This window comes from Theropithecus gelada, chromosome 4 (genome assembly GCF_003255815.1).
Source record: "Theropithecus gelada isolate Dixy chromosome 4, Tgel_1.0, whole genome shotgun sequence".
NCBI classification, from domain to species: domain Eukaryota; kingdom Metazoa; phylum Chordata; class Mammalia; order Primates; family Cercopithecidae; genus Theropithecus; species Theropithecus gelada.
The window spans coordinates 100,735,656-100,760,345 of NC_037671.1; the positions used below are offsets into that span (position 1 = coordinate 100,735,656).

Genomic DNA, 24,690 nt, shown 5'->3' on the forward strand with positions numbered 1-24,690 from the left:
CAATTAAAGTTCCTTTCCTTTATAAATTACACAGTCTTGGGTAGTATCTTTATAGCAGTGTGAGAGCAGACTGATACACTGAGACAATTCCCTTTGCCCTGATTTCAAATTAACATTAAGCAACCATCAGATTATGATATGGTTTCTTGTATAACTCAAGAAAGCAATGGCCAATTTGAGTATTGGCATGCCTGGAAGAGGTTTTGTATTTTTATTATAAATTAATGGATTGGATTTCTACTGTTATATGCCAGTCTTATGATCTTGATTATTGCGAGTCTATTATGTTCGCAATGTGGCATATGTTTGATAGCAACCCAAAGGTCTTTGGAGCTAATGTCAAGATTCAGAAATTCAACACAGGTTGCCCCAGTTAAGGGTGTAAATTTTTTTTTCATAAGAAATTTTATTTCCAGGGAAATAAATAATAGAGAATGCATATAGATACATGGTAGGGCATCAGTCAAATCTAGGATGAGGGGGAGTACAGACAGAATTCTCCCTTCTCTTCTCTCACTTGTGCTGATAGAGACCAAAATGCAAGATTACCTCCTTTCTATTAGTAACTTGGACTATTTCAGTATATCCTAGTTTACCAACCCATCCTTAGATATGCAACCAAAGTGATCTCTTTTTTAAAATTTATTAATTTATTTATTTTATTATACTCTAAGTTCTGGGATACATGTGCAGAATGTGTAGGTTTGTTAAATAGGTATACACAAGCCATGTTGGTTTGCTGCATCCATCAACCCATTGTTTACATTAGGTACTTCTCCTAATGCTATCCCTCCCCTAGTCCCCCACCCACAACAGGGTGATGTTCCCCCTCCGTGTTCATGTGTTCTCATTGTTTAGCTCTCACTTATGGCTGAGACCATGTGGTGTTTGGTATTCTGTTCTTGTGTTTGTTTGCTGAGAATGATGGTTTCCAGCTTCATCCATGTCCCTGCAAAGAATGTGAACTTATCCTTTCTTATGACTGCATAGTATTCCGTGGTGTATATGTGCCACATTATCTTTATCCAGTCTATCATTGATGGGCATTTGGGTTGGTTCCAAGTCTTTGCTATTATGAATAGTGCTGCAACAAACATATGGGTGCATGTGTCTTTATAGTAGAATGATTTATAATCCTTTGGGTATGTACCCACTAGTGGAATTGCTGGGTCAAATGGTATTTCTTTTTCTTGATCCTTGAGGAATCACCACTCTGTCTTCTACAATGGTTGAACTAATTTACACTCCCTCCCAACAGTGTAAAAGCATTGCTATTTCTACACATCCTCTCCAGCATCTGTTGTTTCCTGACTTTTTAATGGTCACCATTCTAACTGGCATGAGATGGTATCTCACCGTGGTTTTGGTTTGCTTTTTCTCTAATGAACAGTGACGATGAGCTTTTTTTTCATGTATTTGTTGGCTGTAAAAATGTCTTCTTTTGAGAAGTGTCTGTTCATATCCTTTGCCTACTTTTTGATGGAGTTCTTTGTGTTTACCTTGTAAATTTGTTTAACTTCCTTGTAGATTCTGGATATCTTTTGTCAGATAGATAGATTGCAAAAATTTTCTCCCATTCTGTAGGTGGCCTGTTCACTCTGATGATAGTGTCTTTTCCTGTGCAGAATCTGTATAGTTTAATTATATCCCATTTGTCAATTTTGGCTTTTGTTGCCATTGCGTTTTTTGTTTTAGACATGAAGTCTTTGCTCTGAATTGTATTGCCTAGGTTTTCTTCTAAGGTTTTATGGTTTAAATCTTACATTTAAGTCTTTAACCCATCTTGAGTTAATTTTGTATAAGGAGTAAGTAAGGGGTCCAGATTCAGTTTTCTGCATATGGTTAGCCAGTTTTCCAAATACCATTTATTAAATAGGGAATCCTTTCTGTCAGGTTTGTCCAGATGGTTGCAGATGTGTGATGTTATCTCAGAGAACGCTGTTCTGTTCCATTGGTCTGTATATCTGTTTTGGTACCAGTACCATGCTGTTTTGGTTACTATAGCCTTTTAGTATAGTTTTAAGTCAGTTAGCAGTATGCCTTCAGCTTTGTTCTTTTTGCTTACAGTTAAGGTTAATATTGTTATGTGTGAATTTGATGTCGTCATTATGATGTTAGCTGGTTATTCTGCCCATTAGTTGATGCACTTTCTTCATAGTGTCTATGGTCTTTATAATTTGTTATGTTTTTGCAATAGCTGGTACCAGTTTTTCCTTTCCATATTTAGTGCTTCCTTCAGGAGCTCTTGTAAGGCAGGCCTGGCTGTTACAAAATCTCTCAGCATTTGCTTGTCTGTAAAGGATTTTATTTCTCTTTTGCTTGTGAAGCTTAGTTTGGCTGGATATGAAATTCTGGGTTGAAAATTCCTTTCTTTAAGAATGTTAGATATTGGCCCCCACTCTCTTCTGACTTGTAGGGCTTCTGCAGAAAGATCCTTTGTTAGCCTGATGGGCTTCCCTTTGCGGGTAACCAGATCTTTCCCTCTGGCTGTCCTTAACATTTTTTCCTTCATTTCAGCCTTGGTGAATGTGACAGTTATGTGTCTTTGGGGTTGCTCTTCTCGAAGAGTATCTTTGTGATGTTCTCTGTATTTCCTGAATTTGAATGTTGGCCTGTCTTGCTAGATTGTGGAAGTTCTCCTCGATAGTATCCTGAAAAGTGTCTTCCAATTTGGTTCCATTCTCCCCATCACTTTCAGGTACACTAATCAAACGTAGGTTTGGTCTTTTCACATTGTTCCATATTTCTTGGAGGCTTTGTTCATTCATTTGATTCTTTTTTCTCTAATCTTGTCTTCACGCTTCATTTTATTAAGTTGATCTTCAATCTCTCATATCCTTTCTTCCTCTTGATTGATTCAGCTATTGACACTTGTGTATGCTTTGTGAAGTTCTATTGCTGTGTTTTTCAGCTCCATCAGGTCAGTTATATTCTTTTCTAAACTGGTTATTCTAATCAGCAATTCCTCTAACCTTTTTTCAAGGTTCTTAGCTTCTTTGCATTGGGTGAGAACATGCGCCTTTAGATCAAAGGAGTTTGTTATTACCCACCTTCTAAAGCCTACTTCTGTCAATTCGTCAAACTCATTCTCTGTCCAGTTGTATTCCCTTGCTGGCGAGGACTTGTGATCCTTTGGAAGAGAAGAGGCATCCTGGTATTTGGAATTTTCAGCATTTCTGTGCTGGTTTTTCCTCATCTTAGTGGATTTGTCTACCTTTGGTGTTTGATGTTGGTGACCTTCTGATGGAGTTTCTGTGTGGACCTCCTTTTTTGTCAATGTTGATGTCATTCCTTTCTGTTTGTTAGTTTTCCTTCTAACAGTCAGGCCTCTCTGCTACAGGTCTGCTGGAGTTTGCTGGAGGTCCAGTCCAGACCCTTTTTGCCTGGGTATCACCAGCGGAGGCTGCAGAACAGTAAAGATTGCTGTCTGTTCTTTCCTCTGGAAGCTTCATCCCAGAGGGGCACCTGCCAGATGCCAGTTGGAGCTGGAGGTGTCTGTTGACCCCTGCTGGGAGGTGTCTCCCAGTCAGGAGGCACAGGGGTCAGGGACCCACTTGAGGAGGCAGTCTGTCCCTTAGCAGAGCTCAGGTGCTGTGCTGGGAGATCCACTGCTCTCTTCAGAGCCAGCAGGCAGGAATGTTTCAGTCTGCTGAATCTGTGCCCACAGCCGTCCCTTCCCTCAGGTGCTCTGTCCAGGGAGATGGGAGTTTTATCTATAAGCCCCTGACTGGGGCTGCTGCCTTTCTTTCAGAGATGACCTGCCCAGAGAGGAGGAATCTAGAGAGGCAGTCTGGCTACAGTGGCTCTACCGAGCTGCAGTGGGCTCCACCTATTTTCGAATTTCCCAGCGGCTTTGTTTAAACTGTGAGGGGAAAACCGCCTACTCAAGCCTCAGTAATAGCAGACGCTCCTCCTGCCCCCAAGCTCGAGCACCCCAGGTTGACCTCAGACTGCTGTGCCGGCAGCAAGAATTTCAAGCAAGTGGATCTTAGTTTGCTGGGCTCGGTGCGGGTGAGATACACTCAGCTAGACCACTTGGCTCCCTGACTTCAGCCCCCTTTCCGGGGGAGTGAATGGTTCTGTCTCGCTGGCATTGTAGGTGTCACTGTGGTATGAAAAAACACTCCTGCAGCTGGCTCGAAGTCTGCTCAAATGGCTGTCCAGTTTTGTGCTTGAAACCCAGGGCCCTGGAGGTGTAGGCACCCGAGGAGTCTCCTGGTCTGGTGGTTGTGAAGACCATGGGAAAAGCATAGTATCTTGGCTGGAATGCACTGTTCCTCACAGCACAGTCTCTCACGGCTTCCCTTGGCTAGGGGAGGGAGTTCCCCAACCCCTTGCACTTCCCGGGTAAGGCGATGTCCGACCATGATTTGGCTTGCCCTCCGTGGTCTGCACCCACTGTCTAACTAGTCCCAGTGAGGTGAGCTGGGTACCTCAGTTGGAAATGCAGTGCCTTCTGCATTGATCTCGCTGTGAGCTGCAGACCAGAGCTATTCCGATTCAGCCATCTTCCCAATCACCAAAGTGATCTTGTAACCAGAAAATTTGTCTATATCATTCTTAATTTCTTCAATGACTCCACAGTGGGCAGGGGAAGTATTTACCTAACTCACAGAATACTCCAGCTTCCTCACCCTCAGAGGTAGGGCCCAGGTAGTAATGTTCACACATTAAAGTAAATCTATGCCCCTGGCTACGGTTGATTGTACCAAGAGTTAAAACAGCTGGGCCAATTATATTCTTTCTTCTAGAAATTTGGAATTGTGATGAAGAAAGATTAGTCTCTTCCAGCTGCTGGATTCAGTAGTTGAATGATGGCCATTCTTCTGTGTGAACTGTGAAGCAGACAAGGCTGTTCTCGTTAGAAAGAAAATAATGAAATAGAAACACTAAGAACAGAAGTGAAAGAAGGTGGCATCTTCATAGGCTCGCTTCTCCTTGTTTCTGATTCTAATGACTTACTGAATTCCCACATTTGTGTTTCAAGAAACTGCCTAGATTTTTCTACTTAAGCCAAAATTACTTTTTAGCTTAATCTTGAATTATGTTTTAACTGATTCCAACTATGAAACTTCTCTTGGAAAGTACAATCTAACATGATACCCTTCATAAGTGTTTTTTATCAACTACTGGTCAGCCTCACCTTCTACTATGTCACAGCTTCTACTTGATTACCCATCTCTCCACTAAACACCATACAAGACATTTTAACTTTTTATATTCTCATACCATGGTGCTTTGTATATACTATTTGCTGTTTCTACAATAATCACCCATCTTTGTCCCCTTGCTAAATAGTTACACATTCTGAACACTTCTGTCATGCTTTGGAGATTCTCACATTATTGTACATAAGTCATTGAAGAAAAAAGATTTGCGTATCTGTCTCACCACCACCACCACCCTATAATCTCACAGGTGGTGAACATATACTGCTTATATTTTTTAATTTCACTTCTATATTCTCAATTCAAAATACATAATATGTTCTGTCATGTATTCCTGATATATTTACATCTTTTAATCATTCATAAGATAAGATGTATGTTCAATAAGCACAATTACTGAAGACTTTGGGGTTGATGATATTATTTCTGGGACAAGAAGATGAAATAAAACTTGAGATTCTAAAGAGTTACATTCTACTTGGCATTCCCACCAGGACATAGAAGTTCTGATAATTGTTAGTCATGAGCCCAGCAACATAAAACATCATAAGCTGTTTCATCAATGTCAACTTTAAATCATATTTGATGTATTAAGTGCCAGTATAAAACCAATAACAGTAGCATCCTGGGACAGAGCCAGAATAAGAGCTGTGAAGGATCATTTGCTGTTCATAACCGCATTGACTTGAGCACAAGTGGGGATTAAAGAACAGCAGGCTACCTAATCAGCCACTGTCTGGAGAACTGAAGTTGAGTTATCACAAGCTGAGAGGGCAGTGAGAGCAATAGAAAGGCAGGTGTATATCTGAACAGGTTGTCAGGAGACAAAGATGCCTGCAAAGTGGCAAAGGTGCCATCAGAATTGAACAATGAGGTGTATTGGTCCCACTGAGGGTGAGTCAGTCACACCTCCAGGATAGCAGATGATGGAAGTGTGTATGATGAAGTATAGTGAGGTAGGAGAAGAAATATACAGAACTCCCAGTTTGCCCAGGATATTCCTGGATTATGCTTGTTGTCTTCGTCTAATTATGAAGCAACTGCCTCTATGTCTTCTGCTCTTAAAAAGATGCCAGTTTGATGTAAAATAAGAGTGACCGACTATAAACAACCATTGAATCAAACTATTACCAAATTCTGGACACAGACCAAAGTTACAATAATCCTGTTTAAAGAGTTTCTAAACATTGTTGCAATGCATTTCTGGGTTGTGTTTGTGTAGGTGTCTGTGTGCCCAGAATCCCTTCGAGGGAGTCTTCTCAGTCCACGTAGTTCAGGGGAGGCTGATTTTCTTCTTCAGTCACCCACTGATGCCATTTGGTAGGCATCTAACCTAACTGCAGCTCTCTACTCCCACCAAATCATGCCAATCTGGGACAGAGGCCTTCCTAGGATACTAACAGAACTTTTGAGGAAAATATATTTTTTATGAGTGTGAAATTCTGATTGTCATCTGTGCTATCAAATGGGAAAAAGGGAAGGAGTAACTAAGGTAACAGAGGAAAAGAGAACAGAGAAACAAAGAATTCCTTGTTTCAACCATGCCTGGAGTTTATTCTCAATTATGGGAGACAATGAGTTACCTCTTTGCTCAATGTAGTGTGAATTGGGCCTGCACATATTACCAAGAGAGTCCTGACAAATACAACTGCTTTTTCACTAAACTGTCCAACTTTTTACCTGCCCCATCTCATTATACCAAATATAAGCCCACATGTAGCAGCTGTACAAACAGGACAAAAAAGAAATAGATAATAGGATGGGTCTGGGCTTTGGTCAGCAAAGAACTAAGCCACTGTCTATGACTGGTGCTCTAGTAAGCACAGCTCTTAAATGAGTCACTTATGTGCTTATTTCTCTCATGATTGAGATGCAAGCACATTTTAATAGCAATAAGCAAAGAGATAGAATTAAAATGCAACATTAATTTTACTGGCTTCTCACAAACTGAAATATTCTGAACAGAAAATTGACCTTAGCGTATACTGAGCTTAGACCTTAAAGTTTTAGAAGTCAAAGGGTTTTAGCCTTGGCATGGCCAAAAGCACTGTTTACTTTTTGATAATGGCATAATTGCTTTTTTTCATGTCAGTGAAAGCAGAAACAGGAACAGCATATTGACTTTATAAGTAATAATCAGGCTGTCGGCCTGTATTAGTCTTTTCCCATGCTGCTAATAAAGATGCCCGAGACTGGGCCATTTATAAAGAGAAAGAGGTTTAATGGAGTCACAGATGACTGGGGAGGCCTCACAATCATGGTAGAAGGTTAAGGAGGAGCAAAGGCACATCTTACGTGATGGCAGGCAAGAAAGCATGTGCAAAGGAACAGCGTTTTATTAAAAACAAAAAACAGTTCTTGTGAGACTTACTCACCAACATGAGAACAGTATAGAAAAACCCACCCCCATGATTCAATTACTTCCCACTGGGCCCCTCCCATGACATGTGGTGATCGTGAAAGCTACAAGTCTGGATGAGATTTGCGTGGGGACACAGCTAAATATCTTAGCTCTTGCCTTCCTTAACATTTTCCTGCTGGAATCACAAATACACTTCATATAACACCTCAGTTTAGCCCTGGCTGTGACCAGGCAGGTGCTCTTTGGTATTGGTGTAGGGCTAGTCTTGCATATTGGACCCAACCTCAAGCATGTGATGGGAGTTCTGGTACTCTCTGTTCACTTCATTTTCCTTAACCCTACTTCCTCCCCCATCCAGAACCTGAGACTTCTGGTTATATCTAAGACACCACCTAGTAGGACTGCATTCTGTTCTCCATGCTGTTTTCTGTACAATTTCCTATTAAAAGACTGGTTGTTTGGAATCACAGTAACCCCCTCCACTTGGCCAAGGGATGCACGGCCACTTTCATAGTGTATCTCTACTTTGGAGTTCATTATGTATTGAGTCAAATCTAAAATTTTATATTCCGATAGACACTGAATATGGTTTCACCTAGCTGATTTCATGTATTTAGTACTGCACCAAACCTCCTTGGCAAGTTTCTGCCTTCTTTATTCCCACCTTTCTGTCACTAAATTCACCATATTTTAAAAATAAACCTTAAAGGTTATGAATTGCTCTTGGATATACAAATATATAGGAACAATACTAGTTAGGAGGCTTTTGTTAGAATCCATTTGAGAGATTGTGGTAGCTTAGTCCAGTATGTTAGAAGAGGCAAGAGTTGGTCATTTTCTAGGTATTTTTGAAGGTAGATGTGACAGGATTTTCTAAAATGTTGGATATGGGTTGTGCCAGAAAGAATGCCATCAAAGGTGACACCTATGTTTTTTACTCGAGTAACTGGAAAGGTGAGTTGCTATTATCCTACTTAGAGATGACTATGGGAGGAACAGCTTTGGAGGGTACAGAGATGGAGAACTAGTTTGGGAATACTGTTTGTAGTATCTACTAACCATCAAAATAGAGATGTAGCATTATTTAGGCACCCTGAAGACCACCCTCACTTTAACACCAACTGAAAAGTTCAAGGGCCTCCAAGGCCACCTTCACTTCTGACACCAGCTGCAATTTCAGGGGTCCCAAAGATCACTCTCAAGTTTGATAATTTGCTAGAATGAGTCACAGAGTGGACTGAAAGCCGTTATACTCATGGATACAATTTATAACAGCAAAACAATATAGGTTAAAATTGGCCAATGGATGGATTGCATAGGGCAGAGTCCAGGAGAGGTCCGTGCCCAGACCTTTCATCTGTTCTTTCCCAATGGATTTGTGGATAGTACTCACTTTTCCAGGCAATGACCTGTAACAATGTGCATGTAGTATTGCCAACCAGGGAAGCTCACTAGAGCTTGAGTGTCCAAAGTGTTTATTAGGGTTTGATCATGGAGACATGACTGGTCACCCACTTGGCTGACCTGTAGTCTCCAGCCCCTCCAGAACTTGAGCTGATGCCACATAGCTCAAAGCCCCTACAATGAATCACATTTTTAGACTAATCACATTGTTAGCCCAAGGTGCCCAAGTAAGCAAAAGCACTCTTGTCAGATAGGACATGCCAAGGGTTTAGAGAGTATCTCCCAGGAGCTAATGGCAAAGGCCAGATCTCTCTTTAAGTAAAATTAATTCTTTATTACACAGATGTCAAATAGAAAAGTGAATTTAAGAGTCTAGAGTTCAAGAAAGTGTACTGGTAAGAGATATGCCAGTGTATTAGTTAGAGTCCTAGCAGAAAGTAAAATTCACTTAGATGGTTTTAATGAAAACATTTTGATAAAGATACCCCTTACAGGACTCCAGGCAAGATTTGGAGATCAAATAGGGCCTGTTGAGGCACGTATATACCAGCACACCCTGGGATCCAAGGGAAAAGCAGTTAACAGAACCAATGGAAAGGGTTAATGTGTGCCAAGCACAGTACTAAGTGATTTGTGTGCATTAGCTCATTTGGTTTTTCCTATATGGTGATAATTATTATGATCAAACGCTTATAAGGGAGAAAACTAAAGTTTAAAACATTAAAATACCTTTGTCTATATTTGTTCAGGAGAGAGTTAATGAACTGGGATTCAGCCTGAATCTACCTGCCACAGGCTGCCATGGCACTTACATGATTCCAAAATTTGACATTGCTATGCCACATGTAAGATCATCCCATGGGTTGCAGCCTCTCTCCATGACTTACCTACAAAAGGGAGTCTACTTAGTGACTCTCCCACTTAGGCTTTCCTGGGGGGCTTCTGCTTTGCTAGATCAGGGTTGTGAGCATTTCTGGTATGAAAGTTTACAAATGGGAGTGGAGTAGGAAAAACAACAACAACAACACGTAATGGCCGAATTCTCCTGTGGAAGGAAGTTAGGGCAGAGATAAATTAAACTTCCAGGAAAACAGAAGCAAAGGAAGTATGTGTGTGTATGTTTCTAAGAGTATACACACATACACACGTACATGTATTAAGTGTCAAAGTGTGGTTTCAGGATTTGGGTGTGTTTGAGAAGAGAAAAAAGTACAGATTTTAGTTGCAACTGACTGTAGATTTGTACACTTTTAAAATGTTTTCATGGAATTGTAAAGGTCTGAATTCCTGTTGGGATTCTATTTATTTGAATGTATCATGGTTCAAAGTTATCATGTGTGTCCTGGCTTCAAAGAGAACATAGTGTCTAGAATGTATCGTCTATACTGTATTACTATTATGATTTTTGTTACAAAGCGTGGAAGGGCGTTGCCATTAATAAAACAATATAATGGATGTGATTTAATATCATTAAAAAATAAGCAAGAGATTTTAATATGGGGATAGCCGTTATATAATACCACCATGCCTATCCCACCACCTGGGGTCAGATCCCATATTGAAACATGGCCCTAGACACAGAACTAGACTCAGAAACATTCTTGGCACAGGGTTTCATTTAGCTACAAATAATCAATTGACCCTGACATGCAAATTAAAACTCATTTGCCACTTGATTTATAATGTATCAAGCTAAAATGTTTTAACATGTTCTGGGTCTTCGATTTATTAGGTTGTATCATAATTTTAAAATAAAGAAAATTTCAAAGAAAGAAGGCAATATCTCTGTAAAAATTAGCATTCAGACTTGAGTATGTCACAAGGAGACTAGCCCTCCAATTCTATTTTGCATAGCTTTCTTTTCCTCCTCTGAGAAGGTGAACAACTCTTTGAAGATTTCCTTTCATTTCCCTTTCTCTTCTCTCTTATTTCTCTAAGCCCCAATTATCTCTGTTTTCAATGTTCTCTGTACTGAACAAATCCACATCACCACCCACCTCCAGAAGGAGAGAATGGCTGATAAAAATTTGGAGATTGGATTTTGTTTCAGTGCCAATCTACTACTCGTGTCAAACCATTTTAAATTTTCTCATTATAGTTAGCTCTCTTCTCTATTTTTACAGCATTACCATACATTACAAAATCCATAGCTGGTACATATGCACTATTTAGTTAGCCTTAAAACATTTCTGTAGCCCACATACATTCTAATAAAATTAACTCTTTGAAATGCCATAGTTTGACTTCTCAATAAATTATTATCTTTTCTCAACTGAAAAAAAAAGATGATGATCAAACAAGGAATGTAGGTGAATAATTTTTGTGTAGCTTATAATACAATGCATTTTGGGTTGAGTCTGAGCTTGCACAAAGACTGACTGAAGTGATAAATAGGCCTGATGATTAAGCCAGATGGCAAATCACTAGTTTGTATAGCTGCCGAAACAAATACCTAGGTATGGGAGGAAACCTGGGACTCCCTTCCTGTGGATAGGGTAGAAGAGGCCTGCCATAGAGGTGGTGTGATTAATGTCTAGAAGAGAGTGCCGGCTGCAGTGTGCATAAATGGCTACTCCTGGATTCTCCTTAAAAGTTAAATTGATGACAGTCTCTTAAAAGAGCAGCTCAGCCCTCTATCCCTGTAAGATAAAGACAAACCTTGATTTCAGCTACTACTGAAACAAGTGAAAGTAGAAAAAGGTTAAAAATAACAGTACTGTACTCTTAGTGAAGGAATTAAAGGTAATAGAAGGTTACTCATCTACCAAAGTATAGGGATAATTGCAATGTGGTGCCTTTTGTTGTTGTTGTTGTTGTTAGAAGATTTTGTGGAGCCCATCTGTGCAGATTGTTTCTTTTTTACTATCATTACATCAATTAATTACATTAAGGAAGAAGGGGACACTTCAATTAAAAGACTGTTTTAAGGAGTTATAATTCTATTCTGTCATTAAATAATTTAACAACTTAAGCACCAAATTTGTTAATAAAGAATAATTCTGAAAATGTTTGTTTGCAAATTATTTATATTAACCACATTTTCAGCAAAATTAATTTTACCTTTTTATTTCATCAAATCAAAGTGTCCATTGATTTCTTCATTTTGACCAATGGACTGTAGGATAGGAAGACATATAAACCATCTCAATTATTTTAAGAGTCTTATTTTATCCTAAAAGAGAAAGAACAACATCTCATTTTCCAAAGTATGCATATTTGCTTGTGTATGATATGTCTGATTAGGGTAATCTTTTCTGAAATTGGCATTTTTAGAACATGATGAGTTGCAAACAGAAGATATGGCTGGTGAAAAGATGGATAGAGACCCACAGAAATACATATATAGCCAATAATGCAATTAAAAAACATTGCTGCTACTTAAGTTCAATACTTCTTTGGATAAAAACCTTCATCCACACAAGTTACACTACAGGAATGCCTGCCTGTATTTCACATAAAATGGGTGGGTAAACATCTATTTTTTGCATGTCTTGAATGCATCTTTCTTTTTGTCAGCCATCTTCCCTTCTTCCAGAGTGTGCTAAATAATAGAATTCAGAGACTTGTATCTAGATGTTGGGGAATAAAGAAAGCAAAGGATTAAGAATGAAAATAAATATGAAAATATGAGAAATAATATGGGGCAGAACAAGGGAGGCTTAGAAGCTAAGAGAAGATTCTAAGCAACTCCTGGTGCAGGAGTTGATGGAAAGTGAAAATTTAAAAATAATGATTCTACATTCTGTGTTTAAAGAGTTCTCTAGACTGTTTCTGTCTGATTGAAACAGTGAGCCATTTTTTTGAACATCGAATGTGAAAAGCATTATAGAAACTACTTTTGTATTAAAAAAAATGCCGGATTCAAATTGTATCTCATGCAGTTGAAGACTGAATAAATAATATCTAGAATCAGTGTCTTACACATAGTGGATATACAAAAAATTTATGTGGAATGAATGAATGAAGACAACATTTCACTCAAATTTTCAAGTAGGAGATGGCGAGTCCTACTAGTAGTGAGATTTTTATATTTTTTTTCATTCTTCAATATTATTCCCCAGGGAAGGTGGCAAACTGAAATCTGTTACATTAATGCCAGCAGAAATGTATAAGTGTGAAGAGAATAAGTAAATATTTATTGTACCTGATGGCTCAATGGACTATCCACATGAGCTTTTAAGAGACTTGAAAATACTTGGCAATATTTATCCTTAGGATAAACTCTACAAAAACTACTTGTGGATATTATGTTCAGAAAATTTCTATTTTGGGGTCAGTTGAGCTTTTTTGATTAAAAACTGGTGAGCTAATATGTAACTATATAGCTCCTTTCCTTTGATATTGAGTTAATTTCTTAATTTTTTTTTAATTCTAATGTTAAGTTTTCTATCTAAATCAGTGTCAAAATATCCAAAAATAGAGATAGTGGCTAGTGCATTTTTAATACAATATTTTCCCATGTTAGCCAATATAATCATGACAAATTGCCATTTATTGAGAGTCTAATATATGCCAGTTTATTTTTCAGTGTTTTCCATGTTAAACCATAGATCATTTTACCTTCTTATAGAGAAAAATACATCAAAACTGAGAGTAATATAGTGCCTTGCGCAAAGCCACATGGATTATAAAGTTTTGAACTGAAATTCAAACCCAACACCCCAGCTATAATAGAAAAAATCCCCCAAATTTACATTTGTCTCTCACAATATCTTGTGAGATAAGTAGGGCAAAAGCAATTTTATATTCTTTGTTCACCTAGGATTGCTATTTGATTATTCTGCATTTATGGAAATAATTTGGCGAGAATGATAGAAATTTAAAGTAGGAACGATTTAGGGGTAATCTAAATTAGCAATTCCTAGACATTTTAGTTTTAGTATCACTTTACATCCTTAATAATTATTGAATATCTCTAAAAGCATTTGAAATATGTGCTATATTCCTTGACACCATATTAGCAATAAAAATTGGAACATTAAATTCATTATTAGTTGTTTAATAATAATAATGGTAAACTACCCATTCACGCAAATATTATATTTTTATGATAAGTACCTAGATGTTCCAAAACAAAACAAAAAAACAGTGAGAAGGGTAGCATTATTTTATATACTTATAAGTCTCTTTACTATTTAGTTTAATGGGAGGCAGCTGGATTTTTGTATCTGCTTCCTCATTCAGTCTGTTGTAACCTCACATATCCGGTAACTTCTGGAACATTCCACTGCACATGTATGAGAGAATGGAAGTTAAAAAAAAAAAAAAAAGTGCCAGGCACAGTGGGTTATGACAGTGATCTCAGCACTTTGGGAGGCTGAGGCAGGTGGATCATGAGGTCAGGAGTTTGAGACCAGCCTGGCCAACAGGGTGAAACCCTATCTCTACTAAAAATACAAAAAATAGCCAGGTGTGGTGGTGGGCCTCTGTAATCCCAGCAACTGGTGAAGCTGAGTCAGGACAATTGTTTGAACCCAGGAGGCGGAGGTTGTAGTGAGCCAAGATCGCGCCATTGCACTCCAGCCTGGTTGAGAGTCTGAGAATATGTCTCAAAACACAAACAAGCAAACAAACAAAAAAACCAACTACTTAGTATGATTTTTTAAAAAATAGCTGGACTTTAGGGACCCTTCTGAAGGGTACAGGTGTCTGTGGAGCCACTTTGACAGCTGCTGACCTAGATAGAAGTTTCATTTAGAAGACATGGAAATTAAGATGTCTCATGGATCTGCTACTGATGATCTATTAGAGAGGGGCTGATACTTTCCTACAAGGGTATTAGATATGGCTAGGGTGGATGCTAAAACTATATTATGGAAACATATGAGGATGATTTCGAGTGGAGGTTGTATGTTACCTCCCTCCCACTGATGGCACAACAACGAATCCCCACAACCCTACTGAAACTACCCTTGCCTGGAACAGCAATGATCTTGTTAAATTCAATAAACATTTTTAAAAAAGTGCTTACTGAGATTTGTTTGTTAGCAGCCCTTGACATGGCTGATCACTCCCTTCATTTTGACTCAATTGTATGATCCTCTCATGATCTCACACTCAGTGAAAGCACCCTCTCTCTCCAGATGCCCAACCAGAAGTCAGAAACTTCCCACACTCTGATCTCTTCATCACCAAGTGCTCTCAATCATCTTTTCTTATAAATATCTTGGTATTCCATCCACTTTTTTTTTCTGCCTGATATTTTGCCCTGAATATGCATCTTACCTCTCTTGCATTATCACTACTATCTTCTAACTATTTCATCTTATTCCTTATTTTTATATGTTTTCTTTTTCCAGATTTTATTTTAGTTTCCAGGTGTGCATGTGCAGGTTTGTTACATGGGTAAATTCTGTGTTGTGGGGGTTTGGTGTAGACATAATTTTGTCACCCAAGTAATCAGCATAATACCAATAGACAGTTTTTCAGTCATTAGTTCACTTAGAATAATGAACCCCAGCTCTGTCTATGTTGTTGCAAAGGCCATGGTCTCATTTTTATGGCTGTGTAGCATTCCATGTTTATATGTACCACATTTTCTTTATCCATTCCACCACTGATGAGTATCTAGGTTGATTTCACATCTTTGCTATCATGAATAGTGCTGCGATGAACATACACATGAATGTTTTTTAATGGTAGAATGATTTCTATTCCTTTGGATATATACCCATTAATGGGATGGCTGAGTTGAATGGTATTTTAAGTTCTTTGAGAAATCTCCAGACTGCTTTCCAGAATGGCTGAACTAATTTACACTCCCACCTTTTCTCCACAACCTCACCAGCATGTTACTTTTTGACTTTTTAATAATAGTCATTCTGAATGGAATGGAAAATATTTGCACACTATGCATTTGACAAAGTTCTCATTTCCAGAATCTACAAGGAACTCAACTCCACAAGCAAAAAATAAACAACCCCATTTAAAAATGGGCGAAGGACAGAAAAAGACACTTCTCAAAAGAAGACATATATGTGGCCAACAAGCATATGAACCGATGCTCAATATCACTAATCATCGGGGAAATGCAAATCAAAACCACAATGAGATACCATCTCACACTAGCCAGAATGGCTTTTATTAAAAAGCCAACTATTTCTTTCCCCAGTTCTTCTCATCAGTCCTCCATATCTGAGCAGTTCTTTTGAATTACAGATTCCAAGTGGGCACTTTTCACAGCTCTTAGGTTAAAGCCCCAATTCTTTCAAGTATTTTACAAAAACTTCTGAAGCAGCCCCATGCTCGCATCTACAGCTGGGCTTGTCGTTGATTCTTCTTTGCTTCATAAGATTCTCTGCCCTGCTCCCTCACTTCCATGACAGTATATCAAAACTGTTTATTCTTCTATGCATTCCTTCTACTCTTTCTCTTTTTATTCAAATATTAACTTAGGTGTCACCTCCTTTGGAATAATTTCCCCTGAGTCCTCCCACTCTGAGTTAGATTATCCTGCTATATGATTCCACGATGATGTGTCCTTTCCAACCAAAATATTATTTGCCACTCTTCATTTGTAATTACTTGCTTAATATCATTTTCCCCATATACTTTTAGTATTGTGTGCACAGAAACTTCATCTGATTTTATCTTTCTACAGTGGAAAAATAAACAACCCCATTAAAAAATGGGCAAAGAACATGAAAGACACTTCTTGAAATTATTCTACCCAATATTGAGAACAATGTTGGACCTATAGTAAGAAGATTATAAGTCATACACATTTGTTAGATGCAGGATTAAATGAATATTGTTTTTTTTCCTCTCTTTCCTGCACTTAGTTGTATTTATGGTTTTCTGACTCACCTTTATGAAGTTGAGAATCATACTTTGAATTAATTATTTTATTGTCCTGTTAGTATAATATAGTTACTATCCTGTATGACTGCTGTGCCAAAGTGGTTCAAAGACTGGCTTTCGCATGACATTTACCTAAAACCAGGTGAAACCAGGCCTATATTTGAAAATTGGCCTCATTCTTTTGGGACCAAGAACATCATCTGGGAAGACTGGTTAAAATATGCATGCATGAGTTCTATCCACTGAAGATTCTGAATTGATTGTTGAGATTGTAAGCAGCTCCACAGATTACTGACATGCCTTCCAAAGTTTAGGAACTACTGCCTTACTGCAAGAATACACTGGTTTATTTACAAACAGTAGTTAAAGAGTTACCTTGTAAAATGTACTCTAATTTAGTAGCAGAGCACTCCCTTGTGCAAAGAAATGTATAGTTTTCTGTACATATATGTTTGGAAGGATGTCATAGCCGAACATTAAACTCTAGCAGATGTTACAAGTTCAAGTATCTATTTTTGTTTCTGTACAGTTCAATGTTAACACGTGTACTCATTAAACACATCTTAATTCTCTAGAACTTATTGTAGTATGTTTAATGGATACATTTAATATCAATTTTTCATGTAGTATTTCTTTAAATAACATTAGTAAATATTTAAATTTGCAAAACAAAATGTGATAATACTATTTTACCACGCAATTTTTGCAGCTGTTATGTGTAGAAGCTGTTACGTGTAGAATTTGACATGGTAAAATTCTAAAATAACTTACAGTGAAGCAAGTTTATGGGGCCATGTTTTTTTAAAACAAAATATACCAAGTATATTTGTGAATTCACATTTTTATTGTTAATTGATATGCAATAATTTTGCATATTTATGGAGTATAATGTAATTTTTGAAACATGTATATATGTACTGATGAAATTAGAGTAATTAGCATATCCATTATGTTGAACATTTATCATTTATTTGTGATGAGAACAAAATCTTCTCTTCTAGCTATTTTGAGGTAAATAAAACCTTATTGTTAACTGTAGTAATCCTTCTAAGCAATAGGACACCACCATTTATTCTTCCTTTCTAATTGTAACTTTGTACCCACTGACCATCCCCTCTCCATCCTTCTCTTTCCTCTACCCTCCTGCTTATTTTTATTTATATTTATTCTTGTTTTCAAAAAAGTTAAGTAGCAGGTATGTATACATGCATACAGACAACATGTGCGCCCGTGCACACACATACACACACTCAAGAAAAAGAAAGGAGAAAGAGACAGTTTCTGATTTTTTATAAATATTTTGCTTTATTGTTGTTTGTCATACTGTATTGATGAAGGTAGTTTTTCAGAGAAAATAGAAATAGAGAGATAATAACATAGAGATGAGATTTTTAAGAGATAAGAAGAGAGTAGAAGGAGAAAAGAAAATTGCTTCATTTGATCCAAGCTGCAGTTGAATTGGATGATCTTTTTTTCTTTTCACACTCTTTTATATAGTGGATCTTTTGTGTCAGTTCTTTAATGTGTTTCATTACTTGAAGATTGTGTAAAGGAATACATTCAATAATTTGTCTCTTATTTTAAAATGCATGACAGTTATATCACTTATTAGAAATTTATCCATTAATGTGATATATTTTTAACTTAATTATCAGGTACTTCTCTAGGAGAATGCTTACTTTATAAATGTATGCAGGTATATTTACTTTTTTTTTTTTTTTCCTTTTTGTGGAGAACGGGGTCTCGCTATATTACCCAGGCAGGTCTCGAACTCCTGGGCTCAAGCTATCCTCCCGCCTCTGCCTCCCTGAGAGCTGGGATTACAGGCATGAGCCACCGCGCCCGGCATATTTACTTTTTAATTTAATGCTATTAACTAGAAAACAATACAAAAATTGTTAGCTTTATATTTTAAAATAATTGTGGTTTAGGCTATTTAAAATCTATTTTATTAAGGAAAGTTATTTCATTGTTACATATAAACAACTTGTATTTTCAGATTATTCACCAGAGCATTACTTGTTACTGACGATGAAAATGAAGTGACCAAAGTTTCTAGTAATAGAGAATAGTTACATAAATTAGGTGCGTGATAAAACACAGTGTTCATTAAAGGCAAACTAGAATAATAATCACTGACTTACAAGGCCCTCTAAGGCATTATCACAAAACAATTATTAATGTAAAATACAATACAAACAAAGCTATATGTGTACATGTGTAAATGCACAGAAAGTGTTATGGAAAAACAGTATTTCAAGACATTAATAGTGACAATCTGCAAGGGAGTAAAACTGGTATATAAAGGGACACTATTTCACCCTATGTACTTTTATACATTTAAGTTATTTATATTAACTTTTAGTCATGTGTTTCTTTCATAACTTGAAAAATGCCTTAAAGAATTTGAGAAATGTTTAACAAAAATAACAGAGGATATGGGGTTCCTTTGAAAGAGGAATTTCAACAGTTGCATCATTGAATACACTTATACATGGTCAAGAAAATTATGCATTCTTGGCCGTATCAAACTATCTCATGTCATTTATAATATACAAACCTACTATGTAACCACAAAAATTAAAATTAAACAAATAAGAAGAAAATCATGCATTCTAATGAGTATTTTCTGATTCTTTGTCCTACTCTATTTTTTATCCCTAATATTCTTTTTTTTTTTTTTTTTCCATTTTAATTGAAGGTCTCATTCGTTTGCAAGAGCTCATCAAAGCTCCATCAAGGTACAATCTTCGACTCAAAATTCGTCAGCTACCTGCTGATACAAAGGATGCAAAACCCTTACTAAAAGAAATGAAAAGAGGCAAGGAGTTTCACGTAATCTTTGATTGTAGCCATGAAATGGCAGCAGGCATTTTAAAACAGGTAACCTTTAAATTATTTCAATTCTTGCTTTCTTCATAAACTTGTACTTACAATATGATCTTCTTTGAAATCAAAATGTTATTGTTATACAATCAATTATATAACAACCTTGATGTAATTTTGTGATAGAAAGTCTGACAATTGCTTTTAATTAATTGTCTTAAAAGAAAAGTAATGTAAACAGTGATGATCTTCAAAACAGGTTGTTTGAAGTTTGGAAGTTATTTTCAAATGACTGCAATGCTGTTGGTTAATGAGATAGTTGATTAACGAAATAGTTATTTCTTTCTGTTTCGAAATGAGGGAAGGAACTAAGAGTCAACCATTGAGCAGCTCTCTCATTACAATCAACCAGTAGGAAAAAGATGTAATAGATTTACCATGTACCTGGTATCTACTATAAGAGACTTTACATATTTGATCTTATTTCATCATCACTACAAAAAAAAAAAAAAAAGTTGGGACTGTCTCTAATTTACAGACAAACTGAATCCCAAAATGAGTAAGTAACTTGACCAATGTCAAGTAACAAGAATATAGCAGAGGGATTGATATCCAACCTAATGATGTTAACATGTATTCATTCCAGAATAAAGCATTGCCTGACAAAAACCAACCAACCAACCAAACAAACAAAATCTTCTAAATCAATCAGACAAAACAATTTGTAGCTGTGAAATCTTTTAGTATTATGTCAGCATTATTCAGACCTAACAGCAAACTGGAAAACAGAAATCATTATCAGTCCATATCTTACAGATGAAGGAACTGAAGTTGGGAGTTAAATGGCCAGAACAAGACCATACACTTACTATGTAGTAGAGCTTGGATTTGAACACAAATTTTTGGATTTTGTTTCTTAAACTCTTTTATGCACACTGAGCTGACACCTTGGTAGCTTGGAACTAGTCAGCTGTTTAGAAATCTCTCATGTATAGGATAAAATATTTCTACTGGAGAGCTACGCAGATTCAGATGTCAAATTATATCCCATTCAATATAACTGCCAATAGTAAATACCTGTTATAATATGGTTAATTTATTAAGCAGATGTTTATCCCATATTCCAATATAAATGCTGATTTTCACAGTAAAATATTTAATTAGATTTGAAAAATTGCTATAGTTTTATCTTTGGATAATAAAATGTGAGGGTTTTGGGTTTTTTTTTTTTTTTTTTTTTTTTTTTTTTTTTTTTTTTTTTGTAATGAATAAAACAATGCACTAAACCACTGAATCTAGAGTCAAGATTTAGTTTCACATAATTCCCAAACAATTCTTGATTATGGTTAGAATACACAGGCTTGGAAAGGAGACCTTTCCTTTACTCCTGGAGTGAGTGGCACTGAGCTATTTCAGTGACAGAGCTTTGGTATGCTTTCTTCAGACTTCTAGTAAGTATATAAATGATCTGTTGTCTTATCTCTAAAGAACTAACTCTGACTATTTTGCTATCTGGAAGGTGAGAAGCCTGTCAGCTTTAAAAATCAAATTTGCTTCCTGCCTTCTATTAGATATATTTATTATTTTAAACTTGTTTTCTTATGTTTTCTTTGCAAACATGCTTTGCTTACAAAATGAAAATAGAAATAATAGAATATTTAAATACATATAACAGAAAAATGTAATTTTAACAACGTCAGTAGATGAAATATTAGAATATAGGTAAAATGAGAATATGAAAATTAAGATGAAGCCAGAGTGACTTTATTATAGAGAATGCATCCTCTGAGGTCCTGCACTGGAAGACCACAACTATGGTGGTATTATTTTTAACTTTGTCTCACATTTGAATTTTCCAGTTATTCTAGTAACCAAGAAGAAAGCAAATAGCTTCTAGGAAATTCAGTAGTGCATTTAATAGGGTCCTATTTTGTGACTTGGGAAATTTTTCTGAGATTCCTGAACATTCACTGATGTTGGAACTCCTAAGACATGGTATAGGAGTTGAAGAGAAAAAAAAAGATGAGCTTTCAGCTAGTCTGGCTTCATCCAAAAATGAATATTAGGACTATCCAGGAAAAGAAATGGTCATAATCAGTTTATTCTTGTGTGTTTGTTTGTGTAATTTATTTAACTTTTTAATTTAAACTGATTCAGCTTTTAATAATTATTGAACAACAGAGAATTTGAAGTTTTCCTGCTAGAAAGCTTTAAAAATGAGGCCGGGCGCGGTGGCTCAAGCCTGTAATCCCAGCACTTTGGGAGGCCGAGGCGGGTGGATCACGAGGTCAGGAAATCGAGACCATCCTGGCTAACATGGTGAAACCCCGTCTCTACTAAAAATACAAAAAAAACTAGCCAGGCGTGGTGGCGGGCGCCTGTAGTCCCAGCTACTCGGAGGCTGAGGCGGAGCTTGCAGTGAGCCGAGATCGCGCCACTGCACTCCAGCCTGGGTGACACAGTGCGAGACTCCGTCTCAAAAAAAAAAAAAAAAAAAAAAAATGAGTGGAGCTTGGGGTTGACCAGATTTCCTTTGACGCAAGTTGAGTACACTAATTGGCATGCATACCTCCATAGCAGATGATTCTACCTCCATCCAGATTTATCAAAGAAAATACCCTAGGGCAGAGCCAAGATGCTCCGAAGTAAAACCTCACAAGGACATTCTATCACAGGGAAAAAATAGTAATCAGGAACTTCAAAGTTTAGATCAGAGAGTGTGAAATAAAAACTTTTAGCCTGGAAAAAATGTAAAAGAAAATGCTAATAAAATCCTATAGCAGGCGGGGCGCGGTGGCTCAAGCCTGTAATCCCAGCACTTTGGGAGGCCGAGACGGGCGGATCACGAGGTCAGGAGATCGAGACCATCCTGGCTAACACGGTGAAACCCCGTCTCTACTAAAAACTACAAAAATCTAGCCGGGCGAGGTGGCGGGCGCCTGTAGTCCCAGCTACTCGGGGGGCTGAGGCAGGAGAATGGCGTGAACCCGGGAGGCGGAGCTTGCAGTGAGCTGAGATCCGGCCACTGCACTCCAGCCTGGGTAACAGAGCAAACCCCCTTCCCAAAAAAAAAAAAAAAAAAATCCTATAGCAGCAAGAAGTAAAATAAAATAAAAATTGAAGAAATGCGTATAGGCCCCCCTCCTATTGTTGACCTTGAGCAATATAATTTCTGCATCTTACTTGAAAAATAAACTGGTTGCAAATTATGTGCCTAAATAACTGCATGTGTTAATTTGTCATGTAGCGTTGTTAACACTACACCAGCTTAATGCTGAGATTTCTAATAATATTTTGATTTTAATTTAATCTGTAGTATTTCTTTTAAAAGAGATGATATCACAACCACTTTTATGTTGAGGCAATTGTTATATTATTTGTGCATAAAAAGATGCTGATTTTATTCTCTCTAATGTGTTTGAAGTGTGCATACAATTCATTTAAAAGTAGCAGTAAGACATGCTATAATTAAAAGCAGGTCCAGAGCAAGTTATTAAAAAAAATTCCTACTGGAAATTATTAACTAATCTTTTAAGAGAGTATTCCTGTTGTTCATTTTTTTTTTTTTTTTTTTTTGAGTAAGGTTACAATGTAGGCACTTAATCAAAAGTAACTATTATTTCTACCTCCAACTTTTGTTTGTTTTTTTTTTTTTTTTGACGGAGTCTGACTCTGTCACCCAGGCTAGAGTGCAATGGTGAGATCTTGGCTCACTGCAATCTCCACCTTCTGGGTTCAAGCAATTCTCTGCCTCAACCTCCTGAGTAGCTGGGATTACAGGAAGCTGCCTCCATGCCCGGCTGATTTTTTGTAATTTTAGTAGAGACGGGCTTTCACCTTCTTGGCCAGACTGGTCTTGAACTCTTGACCTCGTGATCCACCTGCGTTGGCCTCCCAAAGTGCTGGGCTTACAGGCATGAGCCACCGTGCCTGGCCTTCCAGCGTTTTCTACATCATATATCACAGCACATAACTGATCTTTGTTTTCAAAATCAAAAGCTGAGAGAAGGTCAATGAAAGCCAGAAACAGACTTCAATTACCTTTATAGATTTCTTCTCAAGGTGATGAAGAAAAAACCTGTAGCCATTGGAAATATATATGTCAGAACAAATCATCTTCTTCCCCACCATCTCCTCAACTCCTTCCCCTATACCAAAGCAGAATTTGAGGCCCTTGGCTGAGACGTCCATGTTTTCAAATTTTCAAGGAAGGAATAGGCAAAAATTTTAGAATGCATGGAGTGTTCTACATCTATGGGAATATGAAATATACCACTTTAGAAAATGCCATAGATTCCAAACTCCACATTAGAGACTGGGAGTCCAAGTTTACTCACCGTCTCGCTTTGTTGGACAGTTTATTCATTCTTTTCATGTCCCAGTTTCCTTACCTGTAAAATGAACATAATAGTAGGACTGACTTCTAGAGTTTTTATGAGGCTTAAATATGTAATGTGCTCAGAATAGTATCTGACACATTTTAAGCATTATATAAGTATTATTTTTAGTTGTACATCTGAATCATTATTTCTTTCATTTACCTTTATCTCTAGTTCTATACCTATGGATTAAAAAAAAAAATGCCAAGCATAATATTGAGCTGTCATTGAATGGTATTGGAGATAGGGAGCCATCTGAACATATGCATCAGGAGCAATGAATGCCTTCTACAAATATGATATTGTAGATTTGTGTTTAATAAGGAAAATTCTGTCTTATTTTGCTTGAGATGAACATTTAATCCAAATATTGGTTTATATAATTATTACTTATTCAAGAAATATTATTTGGTAATTTGATACCTATATTTCCTGTGCTCAATTCTTTGATGCCACCTTTCATTAACCAATGTTTCTCCCTTTTTAAACATATTTTATACATTCCACATTTTTCACAAATATTTGTTTGTTCTTAAAAGAAGTCATATTGCAGAACTACAGATTCTATCCTACCTAACTGGTTAATGCTGACTTACGAGCACAATGCTTTTCTTATTTTTATTTTTAATTGTTGTGGGTACATAGTAGGTGTACGTATTTATGAGGTATGTGGGATATTTTGATACAGATATACAATGTGTAATAATTACGTCAGGGTAAATGGGATATCCATCATCTCAAGTATTTATCA

General features: G+C 37.0%; 1 protein-coding gene across 7 annotated transcripts in view; it reads left to right on the forward strand.

Annotated features, from left to right (window-relative positions):
• GRIK2 (glutamate ionotropic receptor kainate type subunit 2) overlaps positions 1-24,690 on the forward strand; it is a 705,435-nt gene that overhangs the window by 269,746 nt on the left and 410,999 nt on the right. For all 7 annotated transcript variants that reach the window (XM_025382118.1, XM_025382120.1, XM_025382119.1 and 4 more), the window contains one exon: positions 19,436-19,617. In XM_025382118.1, the coding sequence (XP_025237903.1) occupies positions 19,436-19,617 (182 nt within the window). The remainder of the gene's footprint in view (positions 1-19,435; positions 19,618-24,690) is intronic.